The 20,828-nt window shown below is 44.1% G+C and overlaps 1 protein-coding gene across 3 annotated transcripts in view; it reads right to left on the minus strand.

Annotated features, from left to right (window-relative positions):
• NEK1 (NIMA related kinase 1) overlaps positions 1-20,828 on the minus strand; it is a 344,019-nt gene that overhangs the window by 203,950 nt on the left and 119,241 nt on the right. For all 3 annotated transcript variants that reach the window (XM_063920623.1, XM_063920622.1, XM_063920624.1), the window contains 4 exons: positions 14,618-14,692; positions 14,280-14,464; positions 13,079-13,201; positions 10,408-10,510 (listed from right to left, as the gene is read on the minus strand). In XM_063920623.1, coding sequence (XP_063776693.1) covers positions 10,408-10,510; positions 13,079-13,201; positions 14,280-14,464; positions 14,618-14,692 — 486 coding nt within the window. The remainder of the gene's footprint in view (positions 1-10,407; positions 10,511-13,078; positions 13,202-14,279; positions 14,465-14,617; positions 14,693-20,828) is intronic.

The following is a 20,828-nucleotide window of genomic DNA, read 5'->3' on the forward strand; positions in this document are numbered from 1 at the left end:
GTAAAGCAGACTTCAGGAAACGGCGAGGTGGATCTGTCTCTAATTCCAACCTGTACCCCTGAGATATTATCTGCAGGATCCAGGGATCTACCTGCGAGTGAGCCCACTGCGCGCTGTAATTTTTGAGACGACCGCCCACCGTCCCCGAGTCCGCTTGAGAAGCCCCAGCGTCATGCTGAGGCTTTTGTAGAAGCCGGGGAGGGCTTCTGTTCCTGGGAAGGAGCTGCCTGTTGCTGTCTCTTCCCTCGACCTCTGCCTCGTGGCAGATATGAATAGCCCTTTGCTCTCTTATTTTTAAAGGAACGAAAGGGCTGCGGTTGAAAAGTCGGTGCCTTTTTCTGTTGGGGAGTGACTTGAGGTAGAAAGGTGGATTTCCCGGCTGTAGCCGTGGCCACCAAATCTGATAGACCGACTCCAAATAACTCCTCCCCTTTATACGGCAAAACTTCCATATGCCGTTTTGAATCCGCATCGCCTGTCCACTGTCGCGTCCATAAAGCTCTTCTGGCCGAAATGGACATTGCAGTGATCCTGTTGCCAGCAGGAATCACTGTAAAATAAAAAACCTAAGCTAAACTTTCTCTAAGCAGCTCTTTATGAGAGCCACCTAGAATTGCACCCTTCTCGGCCGGGCACAAAAATCTAACTGGAGTCTGGAGGAGGGTCATAGGGGGAGGAGCCAGTGCACACCACCTGATCTGGAAAAGCTTTACTTTTTGTGCCCTGTCTCCTGCGGAGCCGCTATTCCCCATGGTCCTTTCAGGAACCCCAGCATCCACTAGGACGATAGAGAAAAGAAACACCCCAAGAGTGTAACCCTAACCAATTACTGCAGAGACAGTACGCACTGGGACGGGCGCCCAGCATCCTCTACGGACTAGGAGAAAAGGATTTACCGGTAGGTATTAAAATCCTATTTTCGCTTACGTCCTAGAGGATGCTGGGGACTCCAAAAGGACCATGAGGTCTATACCAAAGCTCCAGACCGGGCGGGAGAGTGCGTACGACTCTGCAGCACCGATTGAGCAAACACGAGGTCCTCCGCAGCCAGGGTATCAAACCTGTAAACCTAGCAAAGTGTTTGACCTCGACCACATAGATGTTCGGCAAAGTTGAAGTGCCTAGACCCCTCGGGCAGCCGCTCAAGATGAGCCCATCTTCCTAGTAGAATGGGTCTCTACCGACTTCTGTAACGGCAATCCAGCCGTGGAACAAGCACGCCGAATCGTATCACAGATCCAACGTGTAACAGACTGCATAGACGCAGGCGTCCTGAGCCCAAAATGGCGACTTAAATATTCAAAGCCATGACTACATCGAGACACTTTGAATCAGCTAATGCCTAAGTAACCACTGGGAACAAAACAGGTTGATTTCTGCGAAACCCAGTAACCACTCTTGGCAGAACTATTAACCAAGTTCTCAATTCCTCTCTATCCACCTGGAAAATCAAACAGGACTCTTGTGAGACAAAGCCGCTACCTCCGACATCCGCCTTGCGGACGCCAAAGCCAATAGCATGACCACTTTCCAAGAGAGAAATTTTAACCCAACCTTTCACAAAGGTTGGATACATGAAAATGCAACACCACGTCCAGGTCCCATGGTGCCAACCGGGGCACAAATGGAGGGTGGACGTGCAATACTCCTTTCACGAAGGTCCGAACTTCCGTAAAGGTTGCCAATTCCTTCTTGAAAGAAAATTTATAAGGCCAAAACTTCGCACTTAAAAAGGAGCCTAACTTTGGCCCTCATTCCGAGTTGTTCGCTCGTTATTTTTCTTCGCATCGGTGCGATTTTCCGCTAACTGCGCATGCGCAATGTTCGCACTGCGGCTGCGTCAAGTAAATTTGCTAAGAAGTTTGGTATTTTACTCACGGCATTACGAGGTTTTTTCTTCGTTCTGGTGATCGGAGTGTGATTGACAAGTGGGTGTTTCTGGGCGGAAACTGACCGTTTTATGGGTGTGTGTGAAAAAACGCTGCCGTTTCTGGGGAAAACGCGGAAGTGGCTGGAGAAACGGGGGAGTGTCTGGGCGAACGCTGAGTGTGTTTGTGACGTCAAACCAGGAACGACAAGCACTGAACTGATCGCACTGGAAGAGTAAGTCTCGAGCTACTCAGAAACTGCAAAGAAAAATCTTTTCGCAATATTGCGAATACTTCGTTCGCAATTCAGCTAAGCTAAGATTCACTCCCAGAGAGCGGCGGCTGAGCGTGTGCACTGCTGTGAAAAGCGGCTAGCGAGCGAACAACTCGGAATGAGGGCCTTTAAGCCTGCACCCACACCTGCTTTCCAAAAAACAATGGAGAAGAACGACCCAGGGGAAAGTCTTCCGTAGTAGCCATTTTGGATTCACACCAAGACACCTATTTTCTCCAAACACGGCGGTAAGACCTTGCCGTTACTTCATTTCTAGCCTGAAGAAGTGTGGGAAAGACTTCACCTGGGAATAGACTTTCTGGCCAGGATATGGCGTTCAACCGCCACGCCGTCAAACGCATCCTCGGTAAGTATTGATACACGCCCGGATCATTCTGTAACAGTTCCTCACTTAGAGGAAAGGTCATGGATCTTCTACGAGCAAATTTTGAAGAACTGGATACCAAGCGCTCCTTGGTTAGACCGGAACAATGAAGATCGCCCGAAGCCTTGTTCTTCTTACGATTATCACCGTCCAAAACGTGAAAACAGGGGGGATACATAGACCAATATATAAATCTCTGATAAACTAGAGACAAACATAAGGAGCGCTGGTTTAAAATTCAATTCATAAATTTAATATCAATTTAAACACACATAGTATAGTAAAAACTCAATTGAGTATCTATATAAGCTGACGCTTCAATAAGCTCATAAAAGTGCACATAACTGTATTTAAAAGTTCAAAGATAGATTCCAATCATGATCTACAGCAACAGAAATCAGCTGGTAATTGTCGGTCAAAGCTTAATTAGCAATCCAGGGTTCCTTTTATCTGCCTTTCAGTTGTAATTATGTCCTCCAAGTGCGCAGATGATTAGAGAGCATAAAATGGTTTTATGATAATTCAGATTAGAGCTCTATAGCAGTTCAATTATCCGTTTAGTATAATCACACAGACAATGCAGAAGATGGAATTACCAGACCAGGCTGTCACGGAAATTTCTCCACCAAATTGCTAGTATTTTTCAAGCCGACACTGCATGGATACTTAACGGTGTTGGACCCAGCGGTCAGGATGTCCCGGGAGGGCTTGCCGGATATGGCGGTCACGGCGTTCGGTCCTCACAACTGGTAGACGCACTGAAAGGTTTGCACACGGAGGAAACGAGTGGCAGGGAACCAGGCTGACTGTAGCAAACACAGTGCACAATGGAGCGTCCTCTACGCGTTTCTCCGCTCTAGTGGTAAGCGGTTTCCTCAGGAGGTTGATACAGGTGTCCATAGCAGGTATGCTTATAAAGTCCATTCAGCCAATAAGAAAGTCTCATTCGTCTGGACTACACCTGTATTTAATTGATGCACCAGCTTAATTCATTCAGAGGAAATAAACCTAACTATCTTTATAGGGAAAACTCTATCAATCGATAAAACATGCTTAAGGGAGATTACATGTATCTAAATTCTTTGTTGACACATCAATAATTGCATACAGGTATATAAATTATAGTATTCTACATAACAACATTTCCTTATTTCGTTATTATTTAATTTATGGCATCACAGAGAACATAAGTATCATTTAAACAGAAAATGCCTATAGCACTCCTAATATTACTAAGAGCTTTGGTTTAAGCATAAATCTCAATAGCTCATCAGGTAAGTTCTAGGACTCCAGCTCCCAAGGTCACAGGATCGAGCCACATCGAGACCCACAACAAAATCAGATCACAACCTTAATTTATATAGTTATTTACTTTAGCTTTTTTAAGTAGACAATATTTCAACATTGCCAGACCTAGACTGATCAAGTTTTTTTATATATAAAAAAAAATAAATTATATATATATATATATATATATATATATATATATATATATATATATATATATATATATAACCAGACACCCACAAGAAAAAAGTAATAGTATTCTATAGATACATAGTCATACAATATTGGGCCATAGACTAATTTGTCATATGTTGTTCATTTCAATGTTTTCGTTCAAACCCATTGGAACAAGGGTATTGAGCGAACAGATCCAATACGCCTCTCGCTTGCAGAGGCGATTGAACCTATCGCCACCTCTTGGGGTCTCTTCTATGTGCTCAATGCCCTTAATAGAGATAACGTGTGTTTACAGGTAGATATATTTGCTTTTGTGCGCCCGATCAAATATTCATATACACTCAAGTAACGTTGAGTGTATATTGAAAATTATATTTGTAGAATTTCTTTATACTTCGGGATACATAGACCGACTGAAACACCCAAGGTGTCCCGATGACGTCCACTGCTATAGCATGAGTGTCCCCTGACCCGGAACAATATCCCTGAGAACTCTCTTTGGGGCGAGACGCCAACATGTCCACCTGAGGCACTCCTCAAAGACCTGTCACTTCAGAGAAAACTTCTCGATGACGACTATATTTCGCCCGGATGGCGATCGTGTCTGCAGAGGAATTTATTTCACTGTCGCTCACCTCCGGAACGAAAACTACTAATATAGCGTTTACCAGTCTTCCTACCCAGCGGAAAACTTCTTGGCTTCTGCCATCGCCGCTTTTCTCTTCGTTCTGCCCTCGCAGCTTACATGCACCAGTGCAGTCACGCCGTCCGACAGAATTAGCACGGGCAGATCACGAAGCATATGTTCATTGAAAATCTCTTAACTGAAGAAGGCTTAATGCAGACAAGCTTCCCAGCTTGACCTTTTACTCTGGAAATACTTCCCTTGCAAGTACTACTCCCCAGTCTCGGAGATCTGCATGCATGGACACCAGGATCTCATCCTGGGCTCCGAACCTTCGTCCCTCTATGAGGTGAGAACAGAGCAAACACCACAGGAGCGATATCCTGGCAATTAGGATTATATTTCGGCACATGTGTAAGGGAGACCCGGACCACCTACTAACTGGTCTCGTGAAAACCACTCTGGCATTCGACCAGCTCACCGACAAGAAGGCCACTCTCTAAATCTGATCCAACTCCATATCCTCCGACTACCGTCCACAGGAACACACAGAACCTCAACCTTTCTGTATCTACTCTGATACCCACCACCGACGTCTGTGCCGTTGGGAAGAACAGGCTTCCCCTGTGTCTAAGAACAGTCAGAGAGAAAACGACAATTTGCATCACTTATGGCTTGACCTCGCCTTAATCAGGAGAGTGTCACTTTACAGAATAACGATGGCTCTTACCATGGAAAAAATACCATCCTACTGCCATCACTCCGGTGAAATGGCCAATACATTCCTGAGTACCCATCCAGGTAACCTGAATGCGGAGAAAACACCTTGAATCCCTTACTATCATACGTGGTGGAGCTCCCTAGTCGGAGAGGTTCCATCCTGTAGTCCAACATCGTAAGGAGAAATCTTTGTGTTTTTTTTGTTTGTTTTTTTAAATCAGGGACATCAGGACAAAGCCCTGAACCTTACGCACCTCTGGTATGGCGTTGCGTACCACCTCCCCTCCCATAGGGGCACAGCAAGATCTAACAGAAAAATCAGTGAGGGGAACCATCTGTCACACCAGAAAGTCCCCCTAGGATTCTTTAAGTAACTCACAGTTCCTTGTCTATTCCCGGACTGACTGACACGTAGTAGACGAGGTCACACCAAGGTGGCCTCCAGCCAGGTAGACCCCGCGACATGTAATGTATGTGGTAGAAACAGACAACGACATCCCGTTCTGCGAACCGAACAAGGTTGCAGAAACCTTACCTTTTTCACCTTCCACTGTCCATACAGAAAAGGAAAAAGAATGGAATCGAACTGGTTAAAACGACTACATCCCACCAAAGAATGCGTCACCAACCCTTGTGAAGGAGACTAACTCAGGAAGGTAGAATCACCAGCAGCATGCCCCGGGATAGACTGAGCCGAGGTATCCCCCCCCAACAGTGATACACCGTCCCAGGGAAAAACACCAGTATCTCCCGGAGACAACCTCAGCATTTCCCCGGTCACCCTCCTGTATACCCACGGCAGCCGCCGTAATGGTATAAGAAAAACCAACAGGAGAAACCAACCTTACACACTTTAGGTCAATTCTATCGGACGCCTTTCCGAATATAAACACTCCCGCATGTGCATGTAATGTAAACAGGGTCAAAGTATAGGAATAAATTATCACTTAGCTTCCTGTAAACGATCCTTTCAGACAGGGCCCCGTGTCGACCAGGAGCTGACTTCCACAGAATTCTCACCTCGTCGGGGAAGGTATAAACCTTCGTACTCCTTGAGAGGACTGAAGACCAACTCGTCACTGCCGACGTAGAGCTTAAACTACAGAGCGACCGGCACATGAACCTGGCTTCTTTCTTCTGGCTTCTGTGAGGGGGTTGACGGCGCGGCTCCGGGAACAAGCAGCTAGGCGAACCAAGTGATCGAACCCTCTGGAGCTAATGATGTCCAGTAGCCTAAGAAGCAGAGCCCTTAACTAAGCAGAAGTAGGTCTGACTTCTCTCCCCTCACTCCCACGATGCAGGGAGCCTGTAGCCAGCAGATCTCCCTGAAAATAAAAAACCTAACAAAAGTCATTCTAGAGAAACTCTGTAGAGCTCCCCTAGTGTGCATCCAGTCACTCCTGGGCACAAAGTCTAACTGGTGTCTGGAGGAGGGGCATAGAGGGAGGAGCCAGTTCACACCCAGTTTAAGTCTTTATAGTGTGCCCAAGCTCCTGCGGATCCATTTATACCCCATGGTCCTTTTGGAGTCCCCAGCATCCTCTAGGACGTAAGAGAAATAAATATATATATATATATATATATATATATATACACATACACACACACATATATATATATATATATATATATATATATATATATATATATACACATACACACACACACACATATATATATATATATATATATATATATATATATATATATATATATATATATATATATATAGAGAGAGACACACATACATACACACATACATATATACATACATACATACATACATAGATAGTATCCGGCATACACTTACTCACTTCACCAATAATACAGTCTGGGTGCCATAACATGTAATCAACTGTTCATACAGATGGAGCCTCCCTCATCCTTGCGGTTTCTCCGCCTAAACAGAGAATTAGTTATGCCTAAGCAATAGCTTAGGTTGTTCAGATGTTGCACGAACAGACGCATTGAGGCATGACTTCATAAGCAGCATGCAATACACATCTTCACCACTGGGTGGCTAATGCTCCACTAATCCAGTACTGTAGAGCGAATAGCGGCGGATTGATCTATAAGCTATGGCAAATGATCAGTGACGACTGTAACGTTACTGTATACTGTACACACAGACTAATGGTCAGACGGAGAGAGACAATTTAAAAAATTTGCTGCTGCGATCAACTCTGAATTACCCTCAATGTGTTGGCCTCTTTGTCTGAAAAGATCAGTCTCTCAGGGAAGGGGGGAGGGTGAGGGGGGAGGTGGTGAGTTCAGAGACGCTGTCGAAAATATTCATTCTCTGTAGGGACCCAAAAAACAACAATAAATCAATAAATTAAATAGTGTATACAGACACAAACGAACGTGTTAAAGCAGGGTACGTTACAAGCTGTTCGTGCTACTTAGTACTCAAATAGAAAATACTGCAGAGAGACACTAAGCACCGTGTTTTGGCATCCAGGAGCTTAGCATGAACAGCATGTAACATACTCTGCTCTAAAGGCTATAACGGCAAGTGTTATCTTTTTAAGTATAAAGGGGAGAGATAAAAGCTCTCTGTACAGTATTTTCTATTTGAGTATTAAGTAGCATGAACAGCTTGTAACGTACTCTGCTCTAAATAGAGATGTCTACTGAGTTGCAGTCTCAACACAATGAGTCGAAGTTCGAATGATTTGAGTTACTCACAGTTTGGTGTGTTGACACAGCCCCAGTAGCCTCTCTCAGTCAGTCATAGTGATTGGGTGGCAGCACTCCTGGGTGACACCCCCTGGGAGGGAGCAGTGTGATGCTGCTCAGTGTCAGGGCTGATGCTGCTGCTGCTGTGCCTAACTTCCTGTGACACTGAGTTGAGACAGTGGAGACTCATCAGAATTCATCAATGATTCATCCAGAGCAGCTGAATAGCAGAGGTATGAGTCACTGACTGACTGAGACAGTGCTCACTCAGTGGAGATGGATCAGAATCATTACGGATTCATTCAGTGCTGCTGAATAGCTGACACACTCCCCCAGATGTCTAAGTCAGGTGTGGATCATTGGGTCGACCCTGTCCAGGTCGACAGTCACTAGGTCGACCACTGAAGATTGATAGTGAGTAGGTCGATACTGACTGAAGGCCAACGTGTAAGGAAGGTCGGCATAGGCTAGGTCGACACACAAAGAGTCAACAAAGTTTTGTTTTTGTTTTGTTTTGGGGGGGGGTATCTTGACCTGAATTTCCATCTGGGACCATCAACAATTAAAATGTATTCGCTCGCGACGCTTTGGGCGCAGTGTCTCGCTACACTAGCCACAAGGTTTCTAAACAACTCTATGCTCACTTGGATAGCATAGGTATGAAAAGTCCTGAACCTCCCAAAAAAATAAAATGTGTTGATCTTTCCCATGTCGACCTATGCATGTGTCAACCTTCAGTGGCCGACCTAATGACTGTCAACCTAAACAGGGTCGACCTAAAGACCAGATACAGTCTGAGTCAATCCCTCCACGAGTCCCAGCCCTGCCAGCAGTCTCTGCACTCACTGCATGTGCACAGTCTGCAACGCATTACAAAAGATCCATGTACCGAGACACTGTCTCAAGACACTACACTGAGCTGAGTCATGTGTCTCAACTCACTTTACTGTATCTCTTTGCCTATGACTAGCTCTAATGGCTACAGCAGCAAGTGTTATCTTTATAAGTATAATGGGGAGAGGTAAAAGCTCCTCACTAAGTTCCTGGATGCAAAAACACCATGCTTAGCATCTCTGTACAGTATTTTCTATCCAGCCAGAAACCCCGCACCCCATGCAAGCTGGTCGGACAACTGGAGGGGACCCGACACATGGATGCTTGCCATTTTCCTTTGATGTGTCACAAACTATTGGGCATTGCCCTGAAAGCCAAGATTCTCCTCTTTCGTATGGTACCGGTCTCAAGTCTCTGGGGCACCCAGAACCAGAGATATCGGGAAGCAAAGTGGACCCATTTTACCATAGACTATAATGGGCCCGTTAATTCAGACCCACCATGGGTTCTGACGCTTGCCGTTAGCCTTGTGGGGGTCACAGAAACTTGGGGTAGGTATCCTCTGGTAGCTAATAGTCTCCCCTTCCATACTTCTGAACAGATTGGACCCCCAGATCCGGAGATATTACGCTTTAAACCCATTTTAATTTTATTTCATTTAATAGCTCACATAAAGCTCAATGGACCTTTGCTTTAACACGTTAGTTTGCGTCTGTATACACTATTTTTATTTATTGGTTTGTCTACGGGACCTCATTGTATTTTAAATAGCGTAATGATACCTGCGTACAGCATTGCCCATACAGTGTACAGTAAAGTAGTACTTGCTCTATAGTGTACTGTTTCAATGGAGACCACACGCATGCGCAATGGTGATTTTAAAAAGCAACATCTGGTGGATGATCGCAGGTATTAAACTTACTTGTAACGCCATGATAAGCTCTGTGAGCCTCCCTACAACTAGGCACGCTGCCCTGCGCCCAGGAACGCTGCAACTAAGTGATCGGGACTAACGCCATAGACAGCATAGATGAGCGAGGCTCCATCTGTATATAGAGCAGATAGGCGGCACTCACAGGACCTTCACATCGGCAGCAAAAACAGGAGACTGAGTCCCAACAGGTAGATTAAATTCCGCCACTGTGAAGGTCCTGTGAGTGCCACCTATATGCACTCTCTCTACGTAAGGATAGCAGGAAATTTATTTTTGTATGCTTCCACCACTCCTTGATCATGTATGCAAATGCAGTAAAATCGACTTGAGTGTGTTCCAGTATTTTGCAGTTTCTCGTTGTCCTTACTTCTGGGCCTTTCTTCTGCTGAGGCAGGGTGAGCACTCATATATAAAAGGTAACCACCAGGAAGTGAGGACAAATAAGTGCCAGACAGGCAACACTCAAGCAGTCCGTACATTTGCATACAGGGTGTGTTGATTTTTTTCATCTTCATCTAGTTTTATTCATTAAGTGCACCTAACACTACAAAAAAAACATAATCTTCTCAAAAGGTAAAAGGTTCTCATTAATACATAGTCACTTTTATAAACCAAACTCCATACCATGTGTCCCTCTGCACGAGCTTTGTTTTGCATAGCTTCTTGCTTCCTCTGCCAGAATTCCTCCACCTGCCTTGCTCTTTCAGCAGCTACATGTCCCCGGTGTCTGTAACACACAGTAATGACAACGCTATGTACACCATGTAAGACATTTTGTAGCAGTATACATTAAAATCATGATTTTTATATTTACTGTGTAAATCTTAAATACAAATTGCCAAGTGTCAGCCCTTATTAGCCGTTTTGTATTGCTAAGCATAAATGCTTGTCTATAAAACACTAGAGACTGTGGTTAAACAATTAATGGGACCTATAAAATGTATTTTGTAATGTGGGGCAAAGTGACTGTGCAATATTTGAAAGAGACCCGTGCCTAAATGGTTTTCTGGCCTGCTCTACTGGAGGTACCGTATGAAGCATAAAATTGGAAAAAAATTTTTAGTGGTAGTGCTGCATGCTCAGATTTGGGGGTAATTCAGACCCAATCGCTAGGGTGTGGTGCAGGGGGAGGGTATTGGGTGTGTGCAGGTGTGCGATTTTATTTGTAGCAGAACTGCACAAACATCGGTTTGTGCAGTATCTGCTGAGCCCAGGACTTACTCTGCTGCTGCGAAAATCGGGGCCAGAGCTGACGATAGAAACCCTCCCTCCAAACGTCTGGTCCCTCCTGCGTTTTCCCGGACACACCTTGAAAACGGTCAGTTGCCACCCACAAACGCCCTCTTCCTGTCATTGCCGATATGTTCTGCATTTTCGCACCATCCCGTAGCTGACCGGCAATCCCTGTTGCTGCGGTCCGTCGCGCCTGCGCAGTTCAGATCTGATCGCAGGCTGTGAGAAAATGCAGCCTAGCGATCAGGTCTGAATCGGCCCCTTGGACAATTGCGCAAAACAGTTATGCTTTGCACTTGCTTATGGGAGGAGTTGGGTGGAGTGTGGGTGTATGATGCCAAGTATGTAGTAGGCACCCAGAGCTGCCAAGACACCAGAAGGGCCTTGTACTGGATGTGGGGGTGTGATTACAATATGTCACACCCCACTTTGCATATTGTCCACTGCTAAAAAGGTGTGTGCTGAAGGGGGAAGGTTGCTCCGCCTCCCTGGCTGAATCAGGTGCTCTGTATCCACCCCATAGTTTTATTTGCTACATACACACAGATTTGCAGTATATTATTGTTAGCGCTGATAGCAAGTCTTTCTGTTTTGTATACATATATGGCATTAATACAGCCACACAGATGGTACCATGTACAATATGGGTAAAACCGAACTCAGGCATATTCTTTTCTGTTTTGTTACATCTTAATTCCTCATGGTCCTCGATCTCTAGTGTGTCTGATGGCACACACTAGATTTTCCATTCCTAGTTTCCTGTTGGAATCCTAATCACAATAGTAGGGTCAGAGCCTTCTTATTGTACAATTCTTGCAAAGCCTGGAGAACACCCCGGAAGCCGCAGCTTCTGTGGACTAGTAGTGGTGGTCGTAGTCCGTACCTTTCCAAGGAAGAAAACACAAGGATCATAACATGTATCAACGGATTCAAGCTGGTTCAGCAAGTGCAGCCGTAGCATCTTATTAAATGCACTTGCAGGTGAGCATGATCACATGTCTTCTGCCTCACATGCTGAGCATAGGACAGCAACTCCAAACTCAGCACAAGGTTATTTGGAGTATCATCTGGGGCAGTCAAATGTTTTTGACACTGTCCCACCTCCAGGTTTATCCCAGGATGTACAATTCCCATACAGAGAAATGAGAGAAGAAAAGAAAGGACTGCTGTAGTTGCCGAATCCAGGAGGATGTGGAGATGTAAACGAAACAGGCCAGAATCAACAAAGAGCCTATAGATTGCTCAGCATCAAACTACACTTCACAATTACTTCCCAGAAGATGAGTAGTAGAAGCTGAGGCTTTCTCTGCTCCCTAAGAAATGTGTATTCTGGTTCTGGTTAGCTTGCGAAGCAATGGTCAAAAAGAAGTGCCGAAGGGATAGTTCCTACACGCACTGACCAGCGCTGAGCGATGGCATCCTCTCACAAGACAGCTCCTTAGCCATCCTGTGTCTAGTGTATGGCTAGTATGACGGGCAGTCTTCTTGCAATGAAAAGCATGGCTGTGCAGTCTGTTGGTGGTCCTGACTTGACGGTCATGGGATATCGGATCATTTGCTGGGTCCACCACAGAGGCAATCATACAACTAGAACCAGCAGGAGGAGGTCGATATCACCGCAACTTCACAAGCCTGCAGCAGACATCCCCAACTGTAGCTGAGGGATTTGGGCCAAAAGTAATACAAAAATAAATTTAAAATAGTTGCCAGAGACCACCAATAAAAAACACCTAGCTCTGATGGGCATTCAAAACTACTAAATTCTCTCACAACCAATGGGGGCATATAGGGGGAAGAACTTGAGCTTTTGTCAGTAAACTTAGTGCCTAAGATCCTGCTTCTGCGTTTTTTACCCCATATTATCCAGTGTCCCCTAATTGGATGCTACAGAAATTAATGTTGCGCAAGAGGTTTGAATTACAATGTATAATGATGATACTTATCCTTTAAATAGATACATCTGTTATTTATTTATTTATTTATTTCTAGTTTCTTATAAACAAATAAAATAATCTGTTATTTCTATCTGGACCAATATACCACAACGTGAAGTTCGACTGACCTGTCTGCAAGGGCTTGTTTAGACACCTCCTCCAATCGTTTCAATTCCTTCCTAACTGCATCCCCATCAGGGAAGGAAGAATGAGCCTGTGGGCCATTAGGAGGTTCAGCTCGCACAGTGGCTCTGCAGGCATAGAGAACAGGGGGAAGAAAGTGATAAAGTTTTTCGTCATCATTTCTTCTATTGTGAAACTGTCATCATGGCCACACACAGGCCAAGATAAATAAAGCTAAATTATTACAACTGAAGAATTGGACATAGCACTTTTATGCAAAAAACAAGTCAGTAAACTGACTGCCAACATTTAAAATAACATTGTTACTATGATCCCTAGGTCATAACCCCTTCATTCATTAAAAACACTAATTTTTCAGAAACCGGTTACATAATGCCTTCATCCACTCGCCTCTTCGCACACATGTTTTGTAGTGATTTACAGAGGATTTTTGCCCATCCACATCAACCCTGCCCCAGTAGAACATATAATCTATATTCCCTATCACATGTACGCATACATATACACTAGGGTCAAGTGCTTAGGTTGTCGGAGGAAACCGAAGTACACTGAGGCAACCCATGCAAATATGAGAAAATAAAAAATCCACACAGATATAGCTTTGGTACCAACTAAATCCCTGGACCCCAGTATTGTGAGGTCAGGGACGGACTGGGACCATGAAGCAGCACTGGCACATCACTGTGCACACGCACGTACGACAAGGGGCGGTGTAGCCAAGGTTCAAGGGGGCGTGCCACGATGCAGGAGGGGTCTGGCCTCACGCATGCCCTGTATATCGCCTGTGGGAGTGACGGAGCGATGGCAGTCGGCTGAGTAGAGAGCCAGGAGGCTATGTTGCTCAGCCAGCACCGCTCTTTGTGTGGCCAAGCCAGCCCATCCAGCCATCAGCCCTTCTGGATTTTATCAGAAGTGCAGGATGGCCAGTCGGGGTCTGTGTGAGGCAGTACTCCTTACCACTATGCCAACATAGGTTCAGTTTGCAAATAACTCAAGTCAACGTCAATTGTTGACCAAAGATCTATCTCTCTTCCTTTTTTTTTTTTTTTTTGGGGGGGGAGACACACATGTAATTTACTAATAGGTTTTCTAAAATGAACAGGGATACAGAAATGTAGGGCATGGATACTTTTAGGTGATACACAGTTATATTGAGCCAATGTGAGCAGCATCACAATTACATACCTATGTGCAGCATCGGGGTTGTGAATTTCTGCTCTGTGTTTGGCCTCTCTTTCCTCTGCTGCCTTTATATGCTCCTTCTGGTTTTGTAGCTGGTCCAGTATGGAATGGTAATGTTCGTAGGATGGACGGACTGCAGCCTGTGGTGCTGCTGGTGCTGCCCCTCCACCTCCTCCAAAATAAGGTACCTGGGAAAGATTATAGAAGGACAGCTGCATGTAATTTTCACATTTCATTACATGAATAGGCAATATGCACCTTTTAATGGTTGTTAAACTAGTTAGCAAAACGTACATGCACCTTTTAATGGTTGTTAAACTAGTTAGCAAAACGTACTTTACCTTAATTTCTCCACTTCCTCCAGAGCCAATCACATTCCTCCATCCTTGCTCTCTTGCCCGATTTATGCGTTCCAGCTACAAACATAAAAGCAAGACTTTTAATCAAGCATTCTGTTTCAGGATAATAACACCAGAAACAGTTTTGTGTTGTTTTTTTGTACTGTATTGTGGTAAAATGGATTCTACGAAATGTTGCCTGTGTTGGCTTTATGCCGGATGCAGAAGGTGTTCATAGTTACATAGTTGTCGAGGTTGAAAAAAGACAAATGTCCATCGAGTTCAACCTGTATTATAAACTTTATATTAATTCAGTGCTATATCCTTGGATATTTCTTTCAGCTAGGAATTTATCTAATCCATTTTTAAACTTATTGATTGAATCCACCATTACTACCTTCTCTAGCAGAGAATTCTAAATCCTTACTGCTCTTAATGTGAAGAACCCTTTTCTCCATTGTGTATGAAAAAAATTTTCTTCAAACTTTGGGGGTGTCCTATGTTGCATTTATTTTTTTTAATAAACCAATCGTTTGATAAATCCTTGTATTTTCCCTTTATGTATTTATAAATATTAATAATGTCCACTCTCAATCGCCTCTTTTCCAGTGTAAACAAATCTAACCTTTTGAGTCTTTCCTCATAATTCAGTGCCTCTATCCCCTTAACCAGTTTGGTGACTCGCCTCTGAACCCTTTCGAGTACCAAGATATCTTTTTTTTTTATAGTGAGGTGCCCAGAACTGTACACAATTTTCCAGGTGTGGTCGCAACCACAAATTTATACATTGGCAGGATTACACTCTCATCCCTTGTCTCCATTCCCCGATTTATGCATGCCAACGCCTTATTGGCTTAAGTTGCTGCATTTTGACATTGCGTACTGCTACTAAGATTATTATCGATGAGCACCCCCAAATCTTTTTAAAATACCACTATCCCTACATTTTCCCCATTTAGTTTATATGCTGCCCATTGTTTTTAATCCCAAAGTGCATAACTTTACATTTGTCTATAATGATCCTCATTCTCCATTTATCCGCCCAGCCTTCAAGTCTAGATAAGTCATTCTGCAGAGACTCAACATCTTTGTCTGAATTAGTTACCCTACATATTTTATTATCGTCTGCGAATATTGCCACTGTGCTTTCTAGGCCCACTCCTAGGTCATTAATGAATATGTTAAACAGCAATGGCCCGAGTACTGAACCCTGCTGTATTCCACTGAGCACGGAGGTCCATTCAGAGAATATCCCATTAATCCCCACTCGCTGTTCCCTGTTGTAGAGCCAATTACTCACCCAAGTATAAACAGTGTTTCCTACCCTAAGCTCTCTTTGTTTGAAAATTAGTCTCTTATGTGGGACCTTGTCAAAGGCCTTAGCGAAGTCCAAATAAATACACATCTACTGCTTTACCCTGATCAATATTATCGCTCACTTTCTCGTAGAAGCTTATTAAGTTAGTCTGACATGGCCTGTCCTTCACAAAACCATGCTGATTCTTAGTAATAACCTTGGAGGTATCCAAGTGCTCTAGTATGCTATACCTTAATATACCTTCCAATATTTTCCCCACTATAGATGTCAAACTTACCGGTCTATAGTTGCCGGGATGAGTTTTAATACCCTTTTTAAATATTGTGACTACCTCTGCTTTACGCCAGTCCTTCGGTATCATCCCTGATGCAATTGACTTGCTGAAGATCAAATACAGGGGTCTAGATAGCTCTGCGTTACGTTCCATAAGAACCCTTGGGTGTATTCCATCTGGACCCGGAGATTGCTGTATCTTAATTTTACTTAGTTTCTCCCGGACTACTTCCCCGTTTAACCAATTACTTAGCAACTGGTCATCATTATAGTTTATGTTGTGCTCTACTCTCGTCAACCTGTCCTCTCTAGTGAATACTGATGAAAAGAATTTATTAAATAAATCTGCTTTTCCCTATCATTAAAGACATCCGAGTCGCCCTTTAATGGCCCAATATTCACCTTTTTTAACATTTTAGCATTTATATACTTAAACTTTTTGGGGTTGGTTTTACTCTCCCTTGCGATTTGTTTTTCTTTTTTTTATTTTAGCTGCTCTGATTTCTTTTTTACATTCCTTGTAGAACTGGAATGATTCCACCTTCCCATCAGACTTAAATGCTTTGAAATCATGCCTCTTTTTATCCATTTGTTCCTTTAGCTTCTAATTAAGCCACATTGGTTTGAGTTTACTACTCCTGTTTTTGCTGACCTTGGGAATAAACAGATGAGTGTACTTATTGAGCGCAGTTGTAAAAACAGTAGGTCTGTAAAATTGCTATAAAACCTAAACAGCTTATTCAGTAAGGATTGCAGTTTCTGCTAAAAAGCAGTTGCTGCGATCAAATAGTTGACTCCCCGAAATAGAGAAGAAAAGAGAAAAAAAGCTCTCTTTGCAGAAATTGCGAATGCATCGCAATATGCGGGCTGATCGCAAAACCATACACAAGTACCGGAACATCGAAGATTTTTCCTATCTGCGACAGGCAAGGTCATCCACAATTCTTGACACAAGAGGCTGAAAGTGGTCATCGGTGACATCAGAGGCCCTCACTAAAAACACCTGGGCACGCCTGTGTTTTTTCTGACACACTCAGAAAACAGCATTTTTCCGCCCAGAAATGCCAGCGTCCTGTCAGTCAAACAGCGGCTGCATTGCGATCACAATCTGTACGTAATTTCTGTCACTATTTTTGCTCACGTGCGCGCAATGTGAACGATGCGCATGCTCAGTTGTTTGATAATCATCCGGATTGCGAATCTCAAATTTTACAATCCTTACTGAATAAAGGTCCTACAACAACAAAAATAGTAAATAAAAGGATTGTGCTTTACACTCATTAGTCACTGGCTCATCTGTAAGTTATCTTCCACCACCATAACTTTGCACTGGCGTTCTACATAACCTCCACGTACCTGCTGAGAACTCAATCTCTCTCTCCAAGGCTTATACATAAGCCTGTCTTGATCTGGTAGTATCATATCAAATCTTAGCAGCAGCCTTTGGTGAAGTGGCTCCCTCATAAGGGTTAACCATGATTTCAGCTATGGTACACTAAACACTTGCACCACATTGAGAAACTTTTCCGCACAGTAGAACATATTGCTGTTAATATCATACTACTCATTATTTGATCAAATATACGAGTATCTACCACTCTTTACAGAACGCTCTGGAACTGCCAAAACAAACATATTTCCAGTCTCTTATCTCCGCTCAGGCCTCTAACCCCAAATGCTTCTTTAATACATATGAATCAATTCTCAAATTACTGCCCAAACCATCTGACTACCATCAATGCCCTAAATCTTGATTCCTATTTCAAAAGGACAAGATTCAACATGAAAACGGAATCCACTACCCTGAGCAACAACCGGCTCAGTTCCTTTACTGTAACCTCAGGCAAGTTCTGCTATTTATTTCCACAAATTAAGTAATATGTACTCTCTTTCTTACTCTGCCCACTTGACCCTATCCCCCTCACAAATCAGTTGATTGCAGTCTCTTGTGCTCATCTCAGCATAAACTACAGTAATACAGTATCTGTAAATCTGTCTCATTACTCAAGCATGAAATATTTAGGGGTAAATGTAATAGGGATTGAGCAGCCAGTAGGTGCTTTGCTTTCACTCTTCTTCCAGGTCTTGCCAAACCAGCTTGATGGAGTAGAAGTTTAGAGACTGTGTAGGCCACTCCATGATTAGAAGTTTACCGTCTTGCGCTTTTCCTCTGAAGTAGTTCTATTATAGCCTGTTACAGTATACCCTTGACCAGCTAGTCACAGACAAGTGTATTGTATGGTGCTGAAAATGCTGTGGCAACCCTTTTGGTTCATGGTAAAGTCACCAAGGAAAAGTAGAAAAGCCCCAAACCATCATGCTTCCTCCCCCATATTTCACGGTTAGTGTCACATACTGTGGAACCTTTTTCACAGCGTATAAAAACCCACGTGGTGGACCAAAGATTTAAAATTTTGATTCGGCGAACTCCAAGACCGTCTTCCAGTCTTCAGTAGTCCACTGGCAGGGCTTTGTGGCCCAAACAAGCCTCTTTAGAGCCATCTTAGCAAAGGATCTCTATAACTTCTGAGTCTGTTGTGGATTTGGATCTACAAAAACGAGATTTACGGTAAGAACTTACCGTTGTTAAATCTCTTTCTGCGAGGTACACTGGGCTCCACAGGGAATGGCATTGGGGTGTAGAGTAGGTTCTTGATCCGAGGCACCAACAGGCTCAAAGCTTTGACTTTCTTCCCAAGATGCATAGCGCTGCCTCCTCTATAACCCCGCCTCCGTGCACAGGAGCTCAGTTTTCGTTAACCAGTCCAATGCAGGAGCAGGTAAAAGAGACGACAATCGTTAGTAGCCACATACACCACACATTCACGACAGGAGAGGGTGTCAGCGGCTAATGCCATACCAACCCAAAGAAGCTAAGTGCGTCAGGGTGGGCGCCCTGTGGAGCCCAGTGTACCTCGCAGAAAGAGATTTAACAACGGTAAGTTCTTACCATAAATCTTGTTTTCTGCTGCGGGGTACACTGGGCTCCACAGGGAATGACATTGGGGATGCCCTAAAGCAGTTCCTTATGGGAGGGGACGCACTGTAGCGGACACAAGAACCCGGCATCTAAAGGAAACATCCTGGAAGGCGGATGTATCGAATGCTTAGAACCTTATGAACATGTTCACTGAGGACCACTTAGCCACCTTGCACAATTGTTCAAGGGTCGCACCACGGCAGGCCGCCCAAGAAGGTCCAACAGACCGAGTAGAATGGGCCTTAATAGTAGCAGGAGCTGGACGACCAGCCTGTACATAAGCATGTGCAATCACAATTCTAATCCATCTGGCCAAGGTCTGCTTGTGAGCAGGCCAGCCACGTTTTTGACAACCAAACAGTACAAAGAGAGAATCAGACTACCTGATAGGAGCTGTCCTCTTCACATAGATATGGAGAGCCCGTACCACATCCAAAGACCGCTCTTTGGAAGACAATTCAGGAGAGGCAAAGGCCGAAACCACAATCTCCTGATTAAGGTGGAAAGAAGACACCACCTTAGGCAGATACCCGGGACGTGTTCTAAGAACCGCCTGGTCACGGTGAAAAAACAGATATGGTGACTTACAGGACAAAGCACCCAAATCAGACACTAGTCTGGCAGAGGCAATAGCCAGTAGAAGCAACACCTTAAGAGAAAGCCACTTAAGGTCTGCAGATTCAAGAGGCTCAAGACGGAGACCCTTGCAACGCCTCCACAACCACCGACAAATCCCAAGGAGCCACCGGCGGGACGTAAGGAAGTTGATTCCGCAACACACCCTGAGTAAATATACGTTATGGTAAGAACTTACTGTTGATAACGGTATTTCTCCTATGTCCACAGGATAACATTGGGATATGATGGAGCGACAGCGGATTGGCACCAACGATCACTTTCAGGCCTCCCAGAATGCACCGGGCTCGTCCATATAATTTGTCAAATCAGATGTTTCCAAAGCATATAGGCAGGAGCATTATGTAGATCCCTATTCAGGTGAAAAAACCCATATGTACCCTCTTCCACCAAGAGAGAAGAGTTTAGTGAGTATACAGATTCTCCAATCAGGTGAGTCAGGGTGGGATCCCTGTGGAAACCTGTGGACATAGGAGAAATACCGTTATCAACGGTAAGTTCTTACCATAACGTATATTTCTCCGGCAGGGTCCACAGGTTATCCACAGGATAACATTGGGATTTCCCAAAGCAATTTTTAGTGGTGGGAACGCTACTGATCAATACACGAACCCTATGCCCGAATTGAGCATCATGAGAGGCAAAGCTATCCCAGGCATAATGTCTGATTGAATGTGTTTATTGGAAGCCATGTGGCTGCCTTACATATCTGTTCTGCTCAAGCACAATATTGTGCTAACCATGAAAGATCTTCCTTGCATGTAACGTAAGCATTAGCCGGGACAGGGAGATCAGCTTGAGAATATGCTTCTGAAATAGTCATGCGAAGCCATCTTGCTAGCGTCTGTTTAGTAGCAGGCCATCTCCTCTTGTGAAAACCGTAGAGGATAAAATAAGATTTTAAACCTACCAGTAAATCTTTTTCTCCTAGTCCGTAGAGTATGCTGGGGACTCCGTAAGGACCATGGGGTATAGACGTGCTCCGCAGGAGACATGGGCACTCGAAG

This window comes from Pseudophryne corroboree, chromosome 1, assembly GCF_028390025.1.
Source record: "Pseudophryne corroboree isolate aPseCor3 chromosome 1, aPseCor3.hap2, whole genome shotgun sequence".
Lineage (NCBI taxonomy): Eukaryota > Metazoa > Chordata > Amphibia > Anura > Myobatrachidae > Pseudophryne > Pseudophryne corroboree.